This window comes from Ursus arctos, unplaced genomic scaffold, assembly GCF_023065955.2.
Source record: "Ursus arctos isolate Adak ecotype North America unplaced genomic scaffold, UrsArc2.0 scaffold_1, whole genome shotgun sequence".
Classification (NCBI taxonomy): Eukaryota; Metazoa; Chordata; class Mammalia; order Carnivora; family Ursidae; genus Ursus; species Ursus arctos.
In genome coordinates, this window is record NW_026622763.1 from 81,154,524 (window position 1) to 81,174,795 (window position 20,272).

The 20,272-nt window shown below is 42.7% G+C and overlaps 1 protein-coding gene across 1 annotated transcript in view; it reads right to left on the reverse strand.

Moving 5' to 3' along the window:
- Positions 1 to 19,680, reverse strand: part of DYTN (dystrotelin) — a 50,228-nt gene extending 30,548 nt beyond the window's left edge. Inside the window, exons 1-8 of the mRNA XM_026492100.4 lie at positions 19,662 to 19,680; positions 15,313 to 15,387; positions 12,307 to 12,508; positions 10,043 to 10,128; positions 9,423 to 9,523; positions 4,807 to 4,878; positions 4,388 to 4,551; positions 176 to 275 (exon numbers count right to left, since the gene is read on the reverse strand). Of these exons, the coding sequence (XP_026347885.2) occupies positions 176 to 275; positions 4,388 to 4,551; positions 4,807 to 4,878; positions 9,423 to 9,523; positions 10,043 to 10,128; positions 12,307 to 12,508; positions 15,313 to 15,387; positions 19,662 to 19,680 (819 nt within the window). The remainder of the gene's footprint in view (positions 1 to 175; positions 276 to 4,387; positions 4,552 to 4,806; positions 4,879 to 9,422; positions 9,524 to 10,042; positions 10,129 to 12,306; positions 12,509 to 15,312; positions 15,388 to 19,661) is intronic.
- Between the last annotated feature and the right edge of the window lie 592 nt (positions 19,681 to 20,272).

The window sequence follows — 20,272 nt, forward strand, 5'->3', positions numbered from 1 at the left end:
AGAGAATGCATATTGAGAGATATTTAAGGCGGAGTTTGCTACTCCCTTAGACTTAATATATTATCACTCGCGAAAAGAGCAGAATCTGTGGTTTTACTGCAGGGAAAGTTCTTTAGCGGCTGCAGCTGCTACTGATTGGATTCACGAATCGTGGGTACAGTGGGTTAGATGTTACCTGGACGCAGCGATGGACCTTCTGGGGAGACCCGCCGTGAAGCCCCGCAAAGAAGCACGCCTGGCAGAGGTCAAAGTTGAGACACTTCAGACACCGGTATCTGCCAATTACAGTGGAAGGGCAGCTAATGTCACAACCAGCACATGAGCAGAGAAAATAACAGTCAGGTGCAGAATGAGCGCCCCAAACATACAGGAGACATCTAAGCTATCAAGGAAGTGTAAAATTTCTCCCAAACTTTGTAGGGATGTTAAATGACTCTAACATGTTTATTTACTCAAAGAAATCTTCTTTTGGTGGTACTTTTTATAATATGGTATTATATTAACATGGTTTCACCCAACAAACTATAGTATGGATTCATGCCCCCATGAATATACCAAGCACGTTGCATATACAGGGTACTGTGTACAACAAGTCTTGGGCTAGACCCCTAAGTCTGCAGTCACATTTTCTGTGGCTGCACAATGCAGTCATATATTTTGAATTTAGCTGCCAACTTAAAAAATAAAATAAGCCGGGATATTTTTCAGTAAATTCTGACTTTTGACTTCTCTTGAAAATTGTCAAGATCTGATAATACAGGACTTGCATTCCTGCATGGTACTGGGGAAAATAAAATTGTAGACAAAGAATTTGAAATAAACTTTTGCGATTTTCTAGAAGTCTCTCTGTAGGAAAGAAATGCAGTGGAGGAGGGCTAGTTCCCTCAGCCAGGGTGTGGGGGAGTGACCCCCACGTCCAAGTTTCTTAACACATCAACACTGTGATCCATCTTATATGAACAGTTGCACCCTTACGTCTCCAGTGGTTACAGGTGAGGAGGGTACCTTGAGACACTGTGGGAAGGAGGGGTGTCTCGTAACACTCAGGGAAAATATGGTGATACCAGATGCCCGTGCTCTTTAAATTTCATGTCTTGCTGCAGAAAGAGGATAGGGAAGCTTGCGGTACTAACTCGCGAAGTTAAGCGACACGTGGTTATGCACCAAGTATGAGGCATTGGAAGGCAAGTGCGGTAGGAAGGAGGGAGGGGGAGACCCCTGTGGCCTGGTGACCAGTTTTCATGGAGGAAGTGTGCCTTTGGGCTGAAGACCAATGAGGATGAAATCCCAGAGAGAAGGAAGAGTCAGGGAAGGAGGCTGGAGCCAAGAAGGAGGGTTTGAAGCACATCACATCTGTCAGACCTGCTGATTATTCTAAAGAACAGAGAAATCAAAACTTGCAAGGGCCCCAGGGCTGGATGGCAGAAGGGCTTCTGACCAAAGTCGTTTGAAGGCAGAGCAAGAGAATGTGAGCTCTGTAAGATCGACCGTCAGCTGCCCTTGTTCATTGCTGTACTCTGACAGTACCCCACACCTAGTTCCACAGTAGGGTGTTCATAAATAGTGTCAGATGGCTAGAGTAGTAGCTAACGTGGAACTCTTCCTAAAGGGCAGGCAGTATACATGTGTTGACATGATTCATCGCCATGAAGGCTCTTTCAGGTAAGGCGTTCTTATGATTATCATTTTTCCAGATGAAGAAACTGATTGAATCCATCAGATTTTAAGCAACTTGCACCAAGTTACACAACTTTTGGTCTGTGGTAGGAGTAGGCTTTGAGCCCAGGGATATCACCTGAACGGAGAAGCAGCTATTTTAACCACTAGAAGAGACCAGAAGTGCAGGAGGCTGGAGTTTGAACTCACACACCACATTACTAGTGACCTTGAAGTGGGAATCTAAGCTCAGATGTGTGGAGGACATAGCAGATTTTCAATGACCATTAGTTGAATGAAGTTAAAGGAATGACTTAGTTTATTCACGAGGAAAATGGGACTAGTAAACCCTGCCTTCTTGCTTTGCAAAGTTTTACAAAGCTTTGAAAATTACTCAACATGCGTAATTGGGAAGACAATCACTGTTTGCAAGAAATGTATAACATAATATTTTTAATAAGGACTATTTAAAAGTACTGGCTGCGTTATCTGGCATTATACCATAAGGCTGCCATTGACTCGTCTAGGACAGTACACTGACCCTCACCTTGCATTGATGCCTTTATGCTCAGAAACTACCTACAGGTGTATGAGGAAAGGTGTGAATAAAGAGACTGGTCTGTTGATGTCTTTACCAAGAGAGAATCAAGTTTGGTTTTTTCCCCCCAATCTCATCTCAACCTTACATGGTTATTATAGAGCATGAATGTGATGTGTCCTGCTAAAATATAACACTGGCTCAGGAACACTCTCTGGTCTTTGCACTTTCTCTGATTTTAGAAGGTTAAGCCTTTGCCTTCTTCCTGTTACCTCCAGGTCGGCAAACACTTCTGCTCTAAAATGACTTTATTTATCTCACTAAAACTTAAAGCCTTGAGGCTATTGCTAGAGTTTATGAGAGCCAAAAAACACAAGTTTAAGGTTAGGGCTGTAATAAATTCAAACAATTTCTAATAGAAGGTTACAGCTAAAAGAAGCCTAGTGCTCCATTGCACCCAGTCTTCCTTATTCTATATAAAGAAACTGAGGTCCAGAGAGATTAATGGCCTGCACAGGTCACCCAGCTGTCTGCATATATGACAACTGTACACTGCCTCAGACGTCTAGGAGGAAAGACAGTTTGCACGGATGCATTTCTAAGAGAAGGTGAATTTCATTCTCAATAGGAAGGGACATAACCTGAAACTTAAAGAACGGCACTTCTTGTCCTCTTCCCTGGCATGACCTGAGTCATTTAAGCTCTTCAAGACTCCTTTATTAAATAGGAATAATAATATCTGCTTTACATTATACATAATAATTTTGAAAAAAATATTTCAATGTAGAAGTTGTGTCTTATATAATTGCGAAGTGAATTCTGTACCTAGTCCAGTGCAGGTCATGTAGTAACTACTTAATTAGTACTTGTTTATTGATTAAATGATTGTAGCATGCATTTAATATGATAAATCATATTCATGTTCCTCCACGTTCTAATACAAAAAGTTTATTTTTCATTGTAGTGTGGAGATTTCTTTGGTTCGGTTTGCTTGGTTTCTAATGGTCCTTCCCATTTATCTTTTATTGTTTAAAGGACAGTTATTTTCAAAGAGGTTCTCATGAGTGAAATTTCACCATGTCCTCAGAATTCTCTGCAAACCCACTTCATTTTCTCGGCAACATTAAAATCTTCCAGCTTATTAGTGGACCCAGCAGATGTATTTTATATCCGTGGGGAGCACCTCTACCATCTGGGTTAGTTAAGATCTGAAAGTGTAAGACGAGAAGAGGAACAGAGTTCCCAAGTCCTCACTCCTGCCCCTTCTGGGCACCTTTTTCTTTGACTTGTTTCTAGCAACCCTGTTGCCCCAGCAATGCAGTCCTACTACACCTTCAGGCCCTCCCTGCATTCATTCACCGTGATAATGGCATCCCTGTGCCTGGTCTAGACCTGCGGGTTTCCTTCTTACCTCCCCAAGTCTTTAATGACTTTAATTTCTCTTCCTTACTGTTTTACGTATGAGAGACCAACAACACCCTTTTCCTAAGGTGGGGTTCTGACTGTCATCCTCAAAGCTATAGAAAGATCTGAATCTCCTACCTCCAAACCTACCTTCCAAATCTGCCCTTCCCTCTAATCAGAGTGAAGATCTGGTGTGAGCTGCCCCCACAAAACCTCATTATTCCTTTGGATCCTGAGACCCTGTTCCCAGTTGTCTCCACTGGGAGGCAGCATAGCATCATGGTTGCAAAGAAGGGACGAGGGCTTCAGACCGCCAGCATCTACTTGCTAACCACGTGCAAGTTATTTAGCTTCTCTGCAAATTGGGGATAATAATACCACCTTTTACAGAGGTTGTAACAAGTCCTTAATTGAAATGATCCATGTGAACCATTCAACCTAACACTAACACTTGATAAACTATTATTATTCTGTAATTCTTACGAATGATTCTAAAATATTTAGAAATTTTTTTGGTAACAAAAGAAAAAACATTTTCCTCTTAGAGGAATAAAAATGTCTATTGATCAGACCATGTGTCAATGGAAGAATTTAACATTCTGTTAATTGTAGAAGATAAATATAATTTATTGTCAATCAAGATCCCCCTCATGCAGAAAATTACTGACCCGGAAATACCAACTGAGTTCCAGATGTGTGAAGACCACAGAAGAATCTGGAGAGAGGCAGCTCCACCCCCGGACCCATTTGGAGAATGACTGTCCATGAAATATTGATGAATGACTGTACCTCAGTCCCGTGATTGGAAAGCTCCTGCAGATTCTACAGCGAACAGGGTGAGTGACCATTTCAGTGGCAGATAACCGATAGCTGGTTGGGAGCCACAGGAGGATGCGAGGCTCAGACTGTAACCAAGACAGGAATTTTTCTTCTTTGATTGTTGGGCTCAACACCTGAAAAACAACGGCTCACTCAGATGTGTTGCCAGGCATGACTTTGGTCTCTAGTGTAGAGGAAAATGTATTTTCATCTTCTTTTCTGGCTGTTTCTGCCAAAGAAGTTTATCACATGAACATTTAGAGGCAAGGCTGTATCTTAGAGGAGGCTGTCTGGGATGCTGTGCAGAACTACGAATTAGTTCTGTAATCCGAACGGGTTAGCACATGTGTCTGCCCCCAGCTCGGGGGGGACATTTGCGTGGCACTCACCCCTTGGAAGCAGCTGCGGGTGGCGCTCTCCACCGAGCACAGAGCGCGACTCTCTCCCACAACAGCAGGGATCTACAAAAGGCAGGAAACCCCATGTCAGTCGTGAGAAACCGGAGAAATATGTGACCGCTGGAATGAGCAGGGCTGGGTCGTGGTGCTTCCAGCCACGGAGTCACAAGGACCTGGTGTCTGAGACTGGATGAAGTGCCCCATCCGAGCAGACAAGAAATGTGTGGGTTTTGTGCAACGTCTGAATGGGGACAGTGAATGAACACGTGGGAAGAAGTAGGGCCGGGAGGAAGGGAGACTGAGAAGAGTCTAGCAATTGGGGCAGTACGGGGACAGCTTCCATCGTTTCACTTCTTATGATCCCAGGGATGTTATTTTCACCTTGCTTTGCCCTCATTTACCTGTGAATTGCATGACACAGCGATACTGTAGTCACGTTCGGAGCAGTTTTAAGGAAAACCTTTCCAAACACTATCATATCATCTCATTTTAACAAACACCAATTCCTGAGCTAGGGCAGTCATCATTATCCTTGTTTAAAGCAACGGTGCTTGAGATGAAATATTTTGCTCTGGGTAAAAACAAAACGTGATTTAGCTGCAGAATTGAGATCTCACCTCAAGACTCCTTGCTCTGTTGAGGGGGGCTCACAAAGCTTTGTCCTTTGGATGTGTGTCGTAGGGGTTCCGATGGCTCCATCTGTGCTACCTCACGCGATGGTTTCCACCTTTCAATCACGGTGACCAAAAGGAGTTTCACTCGGGGACTGAGAACCCCTTGTGACAGCCAAGATGGCCAGGGACTTGGCTCTGACATTATCTAGATGCACAGATACGTGTACCTGTCACCTCCACTTATGCCCATGTGGTCGCGAGTCCTAATTTCCCGTCCGATGGCTTGTACAGCACAGGCTGTCAGGCGGCATTGCCTGCAAGCTCAAAAGTGATTTCGAAGACCCCCCTGCTGAGTCCATCAACTCGAATAAACATTCTTCTAATCAGGAAAGTGGCACTTAGAACCACTTTGCTGACAATTAGCCAGGCAGGAGTCAACAAACATTTGCGTAATAGTGACAAGATGGCTGTACTTTAAATTGATAATTACCCCGTCACCAGATGAGCAGAAGTAACTACTCCCTACATCATTTGGCCTTTGTCTGAAAAACGAACTCATTGCCCATACTTCGGCCTGTGAGTGCTGATGACCTAACTGGACACTTACTTAGAGGGCGTTCTCACGCCCTTGGAAAGGGGGGTTAACCTCATGTAAACTAAGGGCGGGGGATTAGATGGGGTTGACTTGCCAGCTCTGCGATTCTGACATCCGTCAAAAGAAAACTCACTTCTGTAGTGGGTTGTAACCTCCATTTTTAGCTCTAAGTATGTGCACGAAGATTTGGTGGATTAATCGCCCATTTGACTAATTTCTTGCAGGTGTGCTATGGAAGATTGCACGTGGCCAGGCTGCATGCTAGCACAGGCAGAACGCCCCTTGGAAGGATAATTAGGATTCTTGGGGGAGTGGTTTGAATCACACGGTGGGGCCTGGAATTTTCTATGGGAATCTATCTCTGAGGTCTTAATGGAAGTCAATGGGAGGATAATTTGCTATGCAAATTTCCACCTTCCTAAGAGTTTTCTCAGGAGTGCACTAATGCGCGGGCGGGAGACAGAGCACCTGCCAGAGCTGCCATTTCAGCAGCTCATTGACCTCAGGGAAGCCCAGAACAAGGGCACAGTTTTAGGGCTTGTTGAATGGGGTGCTAGTCGGTGGCTACAGTAGTTAGAAAGTGAGCATAAGGATTTCTACAGGAGAAGGAAAATGCCCCTCAGAACACCTACTTTCATGATATTCACCTAAGCCCTCCAGTCTTTTAAGTCTGAGCATAAATGGATAGACAGGCTTTTCCACTCTCTCCACCTCTCCACCAGCTTGAGCCCTGAGATGTGAGGTTTGCTGGGTAGTACCTCGGCTCTGGTGGGTATGCCTGAGAGTCAGCAGAAAGCCAGCAATGGGATCTATGTGCCATCACCACCACCAGAACAGCTTTGAAATAACTGTGCCTGATGTTTAACTTCCTAAATTAAAAAAAAAATCATCACTCCATTTAAAAAATATGAACATATTGAATATTATTGGGAATTTCTAGAATACATTAAATATTAATTATTATGATCAATACAAACATAAGATATTAAGACCAAATCAAAGCACAGGTAAGTTTGGATAGGTTTTTCTTTCTCTCTCTCTCTCTTTGAAGACTTATTTATTTATTTTGGAGAGAGAGAGAGCAATTGCAGGAGGAAGGGACAGAGGGAGAGAGAGAATCTCAAGCAGACTCTCTGCTGAGCACAGAGCCTGACGTGGGGCTTGATTTCACAACTCTGAGGTCATGACCTGAGCTGAAATCAAGAATCAGAGGCTTAGACTGAGCCACGCAGGTGCCCCAGGATAGGTTTTTCTAAACCATACTCCCTGTCCTAGGGTTCTAATTATCTTCCTCTTTACCCACCCCTTCATGACTATCCCCAGTTCAGAACTCTTGGTCTGAAGACTATCAGAATATGCCACCCCCAAATGTGCCTCTTTGGCATATGGATTATTTTGAGCTAAAGGCCAATGAAAACCATCAGATGAAGGAAAAGCTCTAAAAGCAGGACACAAGTTTTCCTTTTGTCAAGAAAATGTACACTTATGAGGGACATTTTCATTTGCCAAAGTTGTCTCCCTCTCCCTACCAGGAAGAAGAGGACTCTTAACAACTCTTATCGATGGAGAAGGTACCAACTTAAATCCTCACAACAAACTTTACTAAACAAGCCTCGTTCACCATACTTTTCCTGGTCACTTTCTCATCACTTTCCTTCCCTACCAGGAAGCCCAGAACCCCTTTCCCTTTGTTTAGCTTAAGATTGTATATAAGCCTGAGTTCTAGTCAGCCCTTTGAGTTACTCATCACTGGGCACTCCCCTGTGTAGTGCCATATACATGTTAATAAACTTCTGTTTGTTCTCCTCTTGTTAATCTGTCTTTTGTCAGCCTAATTGACAGGGCCCCAGCCAGAGAACCTTACGAAGATTATTCTTTTCCTCTTTTACAGCCTAGACCCAAGAGAAAAATGACAGAAAGTTATTAGAGCTTCACAGTGCGGAAAACCTAGTGTGGGGATTTTGCAGGAGCTGGACAGCAGAGGCATCCTTGAAGCAGGGGTAAAAGGTACACTGGGACAGCAACCACTTCCACACAAGGCAATCTGGAGCCTGCTTCATCTGTTTGTAGAAGTTTTTGCTCAGATGTATCATTTAACATCATTCTAACATTTAGGAAACGTATTTACTTTAAGGGGGCTAAATTCCCTTGCCTAGTAAGGATAAAAACAATATTAAATCTGTACATTCTTAAAGCACAGGAAATGATGGAACTCCGAACTCTTTGAGTCTTCAGCACTGTATTTCATTTATGCTTTCATTAATCTTTGGTCGAAGGCCTTACTACCAGGCACTTTTTAAGCCATTGGAGACATAAACAAGAATGCAATACAATCCTTCCCCTTGAGAAGCAGTCTAGTGTAGAAGGCATATACCTGGTAATAATGGCAACAAAATTCGACAAGTGCTATAACAAAGTTATGCACAGGGAGTTAAAGAGCTTTTAGCGAGGAGGTGACTAATAATCTGAATGACTTGAAAGATGAACAGTATTTGCCAAGCGATAGGCAGTGGTGCTGCCGATAGATGGAGCTGCGCAAATCAGGTGTGGGGAACTTGGCGCATGTTGGGCAGAGTAATTTTGATTTTGATATGTAGGAGTGAAATCGGCATAAAAAATGCAAGGAAAAATTAAACACTATGGAATAAGCGAAAGAAACCACTGGCGATCATTTCAATGGTGATACCTGAATGTATAGAGATATGCATCATTGCCTTTGGCTAGGCTGTTTTACAACCTGCAAGAGAATTAAAGTTAACTTGCAGAAAAGGGATTGAAATGCAAATAATTCTCATCTATAGACATGCAAATAAATTCAGCCCGGTTGGGGCCCACCCCCAACTTCCCCCAAAAGCCAGGCTTGCAACCACCTGCAAGTTCATTTTATATTCTTCATCTACCAGTTTGCCCACTCTTTGGTTATTTCTTTTAACTAGTTGTAACACCTTACCGCTACCCTCTTTTAATTCATAAATTAAATACATTTTTGGACTTGTATTCATTTTATATTCCTATAAAAATCATGATTTTACTTCTTTTTGAAAAGAGAAGGATTGGGTCAAATCATGAAAGCTTTTCATATGATGCTAAGGAATTTAGGCTTTGTTCTAGAGACGTATATGGCCGATGAAGAATTTTAGGCGTAAGGGTGACATTTGCATTTCGGACAAGTCGCTGACTGCAGTGTGGGGGCAGAGTCGGAGGGAGGAAAAGCTTGAGTTACAAGTGGTTGTAGTGGATCACACCTGTGCTTAGGTAACAGCAGTTGCTATAGAGAGAGGAATGGCGTGGAGAACTGTATTAAGGGACAATGACACTGTACAAATCAGATTGTTTTATAACAAAGGTGGCTAAAATAACTGGAACAAATTTAGAATCCTCAAGTATTAGACATTTACCTGCTGTAGGTCTGTTAGTAGGTTTCTCAAAACGCTTCGAGTCATGCGTGCCCTGGAATCATAACCTCCCCTGTTCTGTTCTGCATAGAGCTGAAAAAGAGCTAGACACACGAAGGGGGAAAGAAATCTTTAAACTGAATACTTGCAATACGTCTTGGAAGAGTACATGCCTTGAATTCTAAACAGCTTATTTCTAGGTATGAAGGGGAAAGGAAGAGAAAGTTCTATTTCTTGATTATTTGCTTGCTAGTTTGAAGGCTTCCCAAATGAGGTAATTTAATAACTAATGAAAACCAATTCACATTTCAACCTCTTGATAATTCAGCACATCAGTGATGAAGCCCACGAGGCTGGTAAATGGCATTGTGAGGAGAGTGCCAGGCTTTAAAGGAATAATAATTTCTTCTGTGTCTGAAAAATTCCCACACAAATAAATAGCAAGGACGACCAAGTCATGAATAATTAGAAAGCACAGATCGACATCTTGAAAACTCCCATCATGCTGAGTGTACAACAAAGAAAAGCCGTGTGGCAGGGGAATAGGAACGAGGGAAGAAGATCGTGTGTTGGCGGTTTGGAGGTCACTGCCCCTGATGCACGCAAACTCCTACATGTGTTACCTCTGTATTTTGTGAGAGCGCTGTCCCCGGACAGAGCAATCAGGGCAGCAGCGGCAGGTACAAGCTTGAGCAAACCCGTCCCCGTGCTGCACAGCCACAAAACACAGAGACAAGAATGGGAAAGGCAGGGTGATTCCGGGCGAAGTGCTTTATAAAAACTGTAACTATTAACAGAGACTTCTGACATCTCTTTCCAAGTTCATGCTTTTCTTCTCTTTTCTTTATTTTATTTCTTTATTATTATTTTTTAAGTTCACATTTTCATGGTCTCTTTTCCTATATCTAGATTTTGACAGACTAAAAATTGAATTAAAATATTTCATCATTCATTCATTCATGTGCCCAACAGATATTTATTGGGTGCTTCCTCTGTGCGAAGCACTGCGCTGGACACTGGGGAAACAGGGATGCACCCTGTCTTCACGGAGCAGGCAGTGTCACTTCCTTAGGACACACATGCCTAGACGCCAAACAAAGATACAAGCACAAAAGGAATGCAAAAGGAACAAAGATGCGTATAAAAGATCCACCAGCTCACGGGCCCTCACTTAGAGCCTAATCATTCTTTGCTCACTGGCTGGGCAGATTCGAGCCTGCAAAACAATGTCGCAAAGGCAGGAGGATTGTTAGAGGCAGGCATTGATATTAGAAATGATAGTCTTTTTTTGAGGGGGTGGGGCAGAGGGAGAGTGAGAGAGAGAATTTTAAGCAGGCTCCAAGCCCAGTGCACGGCCCAAAGTGGGGCTTGATCTCACGACCCTAAGATCATGACCTGAGCAGAAATCAAGAGTCAGACGCTTAGCAGACTGAGCCACCCGCGTGCCCCCTCAAAAGCTTAAGGTTTAAAGATACCTGGGTGGCTCAGTCAGCTAAGTGTCTGCCTTCGGCTCAGGTCACGATCCTGGGGTCCTGGGATCAAGCTCCCCACATCAAGCTTCTTGCTCAGCAGGGAACCTGCCTCTCCCTCTGCCTGCCTCTCCCCCTGCTTGTGCTCTCTCTCTCTCTCTGACAAATAAATAAAATCTTTAAAAAAAAAAAAGCTTAATGCTTAAGGAGTGTGAAATAATGAAAAAATAACTTGAATATATGTTTATATATTATTTGTGTGACAAAAAAATAATAAACTAGAAAAGGAAACGCTGTAAGAATTTGCCAGATGGCTAAACTGTGCTTGCCTCTGAGAGGCAGGATTGGGGGTGGCATTTCTTCTTCTTTACTCTTTTCTGCACTTTCCAAATGTTTTATATTTACTATGATTTTTTAAAAGTCCACCCTAAAAGATGAAGCTTACTGGGTCAAGGCCACATAAGGTAAACAGAATGAAGTGGGACAGAGGAATGGTAGACCCGAGAGCCAGGGGCACACACAGTCACGGACACACACACACACACACATCATTTACTCCGTGGCATGCATGATCAAGCGTTTGGCATGGTCTAAATTGGCTTACAGGTGCAGTGGACTGAATGTGTGGATCCCTCCGAAATTCATATGTCGAACTTCTCACCTCCAATGTGATGAAATTTGGAGGTGGGACTTCGGGGGATGATTACGCCATGAGAGTGGAACCCTCATGAACTGGATTAGTGCTCTTCTTATAAAAGACAACTCAGAGGACTCCCTCACCCCTTCCACCACACGAGGACGCAGCAAGAAGATAGTTCTCTGTGAATCAGGAAGCTGGTCCTCACCAAACACTGAAATGGCCGGCATTTTAACCTTGGACTTCCCGGCCTCGGGAACCGTGAGAAATAAATGTTTGTTGTTTGAGCGACCCGGTCTACCGTATTTTTGTTGTAGCAACCCAAACAGACTAAGACAAGAGCTTAGCTACCCGAGCCTAGGTTAATCAACCTTACCGCACCTGAGAAACAAAACAAAAACTGATACCTGGTTATAAGAAATGAGCAAAGAAATAAGCTACCAGGGACCCAAGAGAAAAGTGTAGTTTTTTGTATGTATAGCTCGATAACCACTCTAGCAAAAGGAGTGCATGTGTCCAGAGTGGAAATGAGTCTGCGTGAGACAGAAGTAATGTGGATTTGTTTTTCCCTTTTTGGCTATTCACGGGTCATTTATGTTAGTGAAGCTGATAAACATATACTTCTTCGTCCCCCTCCTGGATGAATAAGACATTTGTGGAAAACAAAGAAGCCTTCTTATGGAACAAACATCAAGCAAACCTTAGACGACACCACGTGGCCAATGACCGGTGGTGACTAAACACTGTCCTTGAGGCCACAGCATGACCTTCACAGCCTCACCTGTCATACATTGTTGTGAGAAGGCTCAGAGTGAGTTCTGAAGCTCTGGGATGCACCTGTCCTGGTTTTTCCTCCCCGACTCTCTGAAACAGCTCCTGGAGAGCCCGGGAGAGCTGCTGCACAGGGAGGGGGCTCTCTCTGGCTTCGCAGGAGCTGTGATGTAGGAGGACGAGCTGAATCAGAGAGCTGTCCATCAAGTCCACTGTGGAAAGCAAACAAGAAATTGTCTTATTTTCCAATGGGAACAAAGGCTTCAAATAAAGGCTTCAAATAAAGCAAATGTCATCTAGTGTTTAAATAAGACTTTTTTAATGGCAGCTATTTTCTTGAAAGGGAATTCGAATATGACCACTATTTGGATGCATATCTCTTGTGTAGAGTTCAGGCCTTACTAGTCGGAGAGCAGATTTGATTTTGGAAAAGCGCACTGTTGGTAAAGCCAGGTTATAACATTATTCCCAGTGTAACCTCCAGGATGTTGCTTTGTAGAATGAAGTTGAAAGGGGAAGAAAATGAGAAAGTTGAAAAACAGCCTTCCAAGAAGTTAGGGCACTGTGCTGAGAAGTGGTGAAAACATTTTTTAGACTCTTTATTAAGTGAATTGAGCAAATTTACCTTTCGTGTTCAAATATAGTTTTCCCTGTCTACAGCCTTGCTTCAGAAGGAATATTGTGCTAAGATGCAATAGCCTAAGTTAAAGAAAAACCCCAGTGATCTTCATAAAAGAGCAGCTGCTGAACTATCAGACTCTTCAGGTCCCGCCCTTGCCTCAATGATATTTCTTTTTGTTGATCTTGGTTCCATCGGTATTGTTATCTAGGGACGGCTCTTAATAAAGCCAAAGTTGCTTACAAAAAAACAATGGTTTATTTCTTATGTTATTTTTTTTACCACCTCTTAAAAATTTTACAAGGCAATGAATACAAGGAAGAATGAAATAGAGCTGACCCTATGGTTTCTTGCAGACAGAGGATAACAGACAAAATTAATAAACACCCACTTGTACCATCTGAGAGATGAGGATGTCAGGGGCGCCCAGAGCGGCTGGCATTGAAAATGCTTGTCTGTGGAATGATAAAACCCTGCGCTTTTCTCTCCTTCGTAAATCAGCCTCACAGATAAGAAATCTAGCAAGTATAATAAAATTTTTTATTTGTTCTCAATCCTGCTTTCAACGGGAGAGTCTACAGAAGTGAGGAGTAGATTTTGGGATGTGACTTTAATAAAAACCTGGCTGCAGGTGGTGGAAGGTGCAAACTGCTTTATCGTTATTCAATCGCAGAACTCATCCTCTCCGCCGGCGTGCTGGACACGCGAGCTGCGAGTCTGTGTTACAGCGAAACAGATAATGGTGGTGCGCGTGCGTCGCTCCGCAAGATTTATGCGGTGCCCTGAGATCCTGCCGCCTGGAGCTCACGCTGTGCTTATCTCGGGCTTTGGGACTTTTCTTGTTTTCAGATTAGTATTTGGATATCTTTTCTTTCTTTCTTTTTTTTTTTTTTTAAGATTTTTATTTATTTATTCGACAGAGATAGAGACCGCCAGCGAGAGAGGGAACACAAGCAGGGGGAGTGGGAGAGGAAGAAGCAGGCTCATAGCGGAGGAGCCCAATGTGGGGCTCAATCCCAGGACTCCGGGATCACACCCTGAGCTGAAGGCAGACGCTTAACGATTGAGCCACCCAGGCGCCCCTAGATATCTTTTCTAGGTAGAACTTTGAACTACTGGTTTTGAGTATTGTTAATATTCCCCATGAGTATTATTCAGGGTCTAAGGCCAGGGGTCATAAAACGTTCAGAAAGTATATCCTCAAATTCTGCGGTTGGTCCACACCCAGGCATTAATGAGGGGAGGCTTGGGCCAACGTTTGCCACTAACTTTCTTTAATGGGAAAGATACCCAGGAAAATAGCAAAATCGAGGGTAAATTTTTGGTGAGCATAGTCTGCCTTTTGTTGATCCCTGGAATAATAAATAATAGTTATAAGTGAGTCTGTCAAAAATCTTCTTCTTCCAAGGACCCTTTTACTGAATGCAGTAGGGAAAATAGAGAAAACTGGGTGCATTGGTCTTTTGGGTCTTCCTCGCTTGCCTCTACTTCCTTTCCTGCCCTACTCCTACCCCTAGGCACTTTGTGAAGCACAGTTTGAAAGCCACTGGTCTAAATAACTTATTAGGCAGAAGGCAAACTATGAAAAGAATTCCAAACTTTAGGAGAAATGTATGTATAACACAACTTCTTTAAGGTCTCATCTGATAAATGTCATAAATCACGTGAAATGCTTTTTTTAATGCAATACAGAACTTACTAGAAATCAATAACTTTAGCTAGGTTGAATCCCTGTTGTTTTTCATATATAGAACCCACTTTATTTCATTTTGGAGAATTTTTACTAAATAAACATTTTTACCATATTTTGCCTTATTTTGCCCACGATAACAGTGAAGGAAAAGAAAATCAGAGCTTTCAACCAGATATAAATTTAATGCAAAAAAAGCAGTTCTCAGAGAATTCTTGGGATAGTTTTAAGATTTGTAACCCAAGGATGATTCATCTGAACATAGTTTTGTATGTTCAGAAAGAGGGGTACGATTTCAAAATGCAAATCTTACGTGGTAGAAGGAATTTTTATTTTCATGCTTAAATCTACAAGTGTAGATAGCTTATTTTACAATTTTATTTTGTGTCAGTATTGGTATTCTGAAAAGGAAACAAACAAAAAATGTCCAGGAAGCAAGTAGGAAAAATTACAAAAAATTTTAAACCCTCGTCCAAAAATGATTTTCTCTTGTCGGGCAGCGAAGCTACATGAGTGACACGTCCAGGTGTACCCCCCCACCCCGCCCCCGCTCCCTCTTCTCTGTGACTAATGGGGTAAGTGCATAGATCAGCCTTCTGGAGCAGTGGTTACTCGCATGGGGGAGTTCTTGTTTTCTCTGTGAATTTTACACAGAGAAATTGTTCAGATCAGATTGTTTCAAGTTCTTAAAGAGAGTCTGTACTTACGTTGGCACAGAGTTTGCACTGATCGTAATTTGAAGGCTGTTCTGTAAATGGAATTCTCAATGCTGTTAAGGGCATCTGGAAAGAAAACATGAAATATCATGGATAAAGGAACATCTCGTTAGATAAATCCCACAACTGAGAAGGGAATCCTAGAGATCATGTAGCCCTGTAGTTATTTTGCAGGTGAGCAAATCAAAGTCTAGAGCTCTCTTTCCTATCTGGGAACAAAAAATAGTGGATTACAGTGTCCCAGGCTGCAAGTGACCCTACAAGACATCCTCTGAGTCTACTAAACTTTTTATGTAAAAATGAAACAGCCTTGGGGCACCTGGGTGGCTCAGTCAGTTAAGGGTCTGCCATCGGCTCAGGTCATGATCTCAGGGTCTTGTGATTGGCCCTGCGTCAGGGCTCCCTGCTCAGGGGGGAGCCTGCTTATTCCTTTCCTTCTGCCCCTTCCTCTCCCCACCCCCGCTCATGCACGCACACTCACTCTCTCTCAGATAAAGAAATAAAATATTTTAAGAAAACAGCCTTATGAAACAAATAGGATAAAAAATTCTGTGTATACTATAAACTCACTTTTGTTAATATATTCTAGTCAGATGTACACACATGTATTTATGCATATATGAAAATGACGTAAAAGCTCTCCATTCATTCATTCCTTCAGCAGATATTCACTGAGCGCTTACTATATGGCCCCAGCATGATTCCAGGCCCTTGAAATATAGCAGTTAACAAAACAGATACAAATCCCTGTCACGTGGAGCTTAATTTCTAGGGGCATTTGTCAAATTGTTAATAGAGGTTATCTCTGGTTGCTCGAATTCTTAGTATGGTTATTTTCATTCTACTAGTTGATATCACCTCGATGTGTTTATAAAGAGCATATGTTATTTTTATAATCAGAAAAGAACTGTTAATATACCTTCTTTTGAGAGTTACCCCCAGCACCATCACTACAACAATGGCTAACATTTCCGAGCCCTTACCAGGCCCAGAGTGCTTGTCCGCCCATTTCACAGCATGGTGGAGAAGAGAAAGCTTTGGAGCCATTAACTAGTTCTTTTTTCTTTTGGGGAAATGAGTTTACTTTTTGATCTTCATTTCCTTCGTCAGATAAATAGGTACGTGTGCTGCAGACATGTTTGCGACTAGAAACACAGGCAGCCCTTTAGCTGCTGTTAAGCAGGCCCTGAAGCGTCACAAAACAAGGGGCTGCTCAGTGGATTCCATCGATTCAAACGGATAGGGCAGGGTAATTTTTGGCGCTATTAATTTCTTTCTTATTCTCGCAGAAGTGGGAGAATTTAGAGGATGAAGAGGCAATTTTTCCATATTCATTCCTGTGTATGTTCCAAGGTCTAAACTCTTCTTACTCCTCTGGACGATTGAACAGCTTCTTCGTGTTTAAGGGGTCACCTTGAAGTCAGCGCACCCAGGCCTTCGTATGATAGGCCCATCGAGGAACTAAAGCCACTCATGGAAATGGGAGAGTTTGACTCAATACTAATAGAATTTCAGGGACTAAGATCAAGGGCAAGTTGTTCTTCCAAAGCAGAACCAGTGCACTGGCTCACCAGAAGAAAGTCGGATGGGGGTTGGGTGGCCAGAGGAGTGGGTTCATTACCTAAATACCACCAGGGTCCCCCACTTTCTGAATCCGCAACCTCATCCTCTCTCGTAGCTCCTCCTCCTTGACCCGTACACACATTCTGGACTCCCCTTGCCTTGAAAACCAATCTTGATGTCAGTGTTGCTCTAGCTATGGCTGTCTCTTTGCCGAACGTGGAGAGGGGCTGAAGCCTGGACAGAAGTCCTGAATACTTCAGATCAGAGGTTCAGCGTCGGAACCTTAAAGGTTATTATCGTGTCTTTAAGGAATGGCTCCTTCCCAAATTAAATTTCATACCAAGCTATAATGACTTGGTTTTGGTTTAGAAAATAGTGTTTCTTGTCCTGGAGTATTGTGCGGAGAAGTCCTAGCCGTTACATGTATGGGTATTGAGTGCCAGGCACTGTGCTAACCCACTGAGGGGCTATGGTGCCAAACCAGGTCAGAGCCACCCCTGGGGAGTTAGAACACGCCAAAAGCTTCTCCTGGGGCACAGACTAATTCAACGATTGATATATGATCATGAGTGGAAGACATGTACCTCAGGTGAATGTGCCTAAAAATGTCATTAAACAAGCAATCTTAAGAACCCTCCCCATCCTCCCCCCCCTTTTTTTGAGCAGGTGCAACCATATCAAAGAAGCTACAATTTGCTCTAAATATTTTGTTATTTAATATTTCCTTATGTTTTGAAAATGCTTTTCAGTTTTCAGCATTAGAGTATGTTGAGAAGTCAGAAGCACTCTGCCCTCTATCTGGAGGAGGAAAACCAATGGAGAGCAGCCAGAATGGTGTGAAACTAGTTTACAAAACTGTAATGCCCAACATTTTCTTTCCTTCTGGAAACTGGCCAGTGTTTGTGCCCCGGTTCCTCTCAGATGCACCCAGTGAATCCAGAGAATCAGCACACTCGGGGCTCCGCGGGTTCCCAGATGCTGCCGTTGGCGGAAGAGCGACTGTGTCACTGCTCTACCATCTGGCCCGTGGCACTCCTGTCAAATTATGTTTTGCAGTGTCATCTGATGAAGTTATGCAGCATAACACGGCAAGCTGTGATCGAGCACAACGTGGAAAATGAATGAGCATTCCAGGTGACTCACTACCAGCTCTGCTTCCTGAAGGCTGCCTTTTTTTTTTTCCTTTCCTGCTGGTGGGAGAAAACTCAAGAAAGGAAGAAGTCGTTTGATGTATGAGGCCCAAAGCTACGAAGAAAGTGGTTTTAGATACTTGAAGAAATAATCATACAAGCTATATACGGTCTTGTTCATGAAAGCAATTTGACCGGGAAACATGTTTTGCTTTAAACTGTTCTTATTTTTGTCACTTTCTCCAGATTCTGAGAATGTAATAAACTGTCCGTCATCTCCAGGGGGATGATCCAGAAATAGATATTTTTGGCCGGTGGTCCTCTAAGTGTGGCTCCAGCATCAGCATGACCTGGGAACTTGTTAGAAATGCATGTTCTCGGGCCCCCGGGTGGCTCAGTCGGTTCAACGTCTGCCTTCAGCTCAGGTCAGGATCCCAGGGCCCGGGGGTCGAGTCCTGCCTCAGGCTCCCTGCTCAGCGGGAGTCTGCTTCTCTGTCTCCCCCCACTGCTCCCCTGCTAATTCTCTGTCTCTGTCTCTCTCACTTAAATAAATAAATGAAATCTTTAAGCCAAAAAAAAAAAAAAAAAGAAAAGAAAAAAAAAGAAAGAAATGCATGTTCTCAGACCCCAGCCTGGACCTAGTGAGTCACAAACTCTGGAGGTGGAACTTGGCATTTTAACACACCCTGTGGCTGATTCTGAGGCACACTCAACTTGGGAAGCCTCCCTTTAGGGAAATTTGGGCTTTGAATGGATTATCTACGGCTTTGTATGACACTTAGTACAATGAGGGCTTAAGTTAGGGAAACCCAAAGATGATCTGGATCATTCATAGTGCTGTTTTAGATAGATAACTTGAGATATTATAGAATTTTATACAAAGCAAGTGAAGTTAACGATTAGATTTCAGCTAGCAGAATAAGGCTGAAACTAGATTCAGTAATAATGATGTCACAAGCCAGGGGCGCCTGAGGGGCTCAGTGGCTTCAGCACTGGCCTTCTGCTCAGGCCGTGATCCCAGAGTCCTGGGATCGAGCCCCCCACATTGGGCTCCCTGCTCAGCAGGGGAATCTGCTTCTCCTTCTCCCTCCCCCTGTTCATGTTCTCTCTTGCTCACTGTCTCTCTCAAACGAATAAATAAAATCTTAAAAAAAAAAGTCACAAGCCACTCTTGGGCTTTCCACGGCATTCAGAGATATTGGTAGAAAGGGGAATTAGTGTCTTCATACCCATTTATCAAATATTTATACAGTGACAGCTGTGAGACCCACGTAGTATTGTGAACGTACCCCGACATTAAAATATCTACAGTGAAGTCATTTTAATAGTAAACCATGAAAATATACAAAAATAAGATAAGCCACTTTTTGTATATTTGAATAGCAATTTAAGGTGTAATTATATCGAGAACAAGTCTTTTGTTAAATTACTGTTGGCGCTTTGGGAACAACAGACCAAATACTCTTCCATACATTATGAATTTCTGTTTAGAAAAAAAAAGAAAATCTTTTTAATCACCCACTTGTTTCTTTTTCTGCCAGATGCCAAATGTCAACTCTTCTGCAACTCAGAAGTCTGAAAACACAACATCTGTGCTTCGTTTTTTTGTTTACAAACTGTGCTCAGAACCTTGAGAATAATACCCACCTTGTTTACCTGGGTCCATTTCAGGAATTTCTTAGAATGGCAGATGGTTAAGAGGGTCCCTGGAACTGGAAACAAACCAATATTTTTAGTAGAAGGTTTTGCAGTAGAAGGGGAAGGATGGGAGAACAAAAAGACCACTGGGCAAAGTCATTTCACCTGCAGAACAATGAATGAAAAGTGTTCAAGGAGCCTGTGTAATCTCTTGGGAGGATAAAAAGAAGGAATGTGGGGCTAGACACTTCTCACACTGGCCACCCTTGTGGGGATTTGGGGCTGTATCTCCGCAACTAGCAACAGCTCCTGAAACTAGTATGTGAATACTTGGAACTTTTGAGGCATTGTAATTTTAATCTCACTTCAAGAAAATGTAAACTTACTTGAATTTTTAAGGACACAATTTGAAGCTCTCAATCCTTAAATTTCTAACAGTACTATGTTAAATAATCTACATCTCAAATTTCTGACAAATACTAAGCACTTATCACATATATATGTATATATGTGTGTGTATACATAGAATTCAATCAACATATTATTTTAAGTAGAGTAGTCAGGAGCACTTGGGTGGCTCAGTTGGTTAAGCGTCTGACTTTGGCTCAGGTTATGATCTT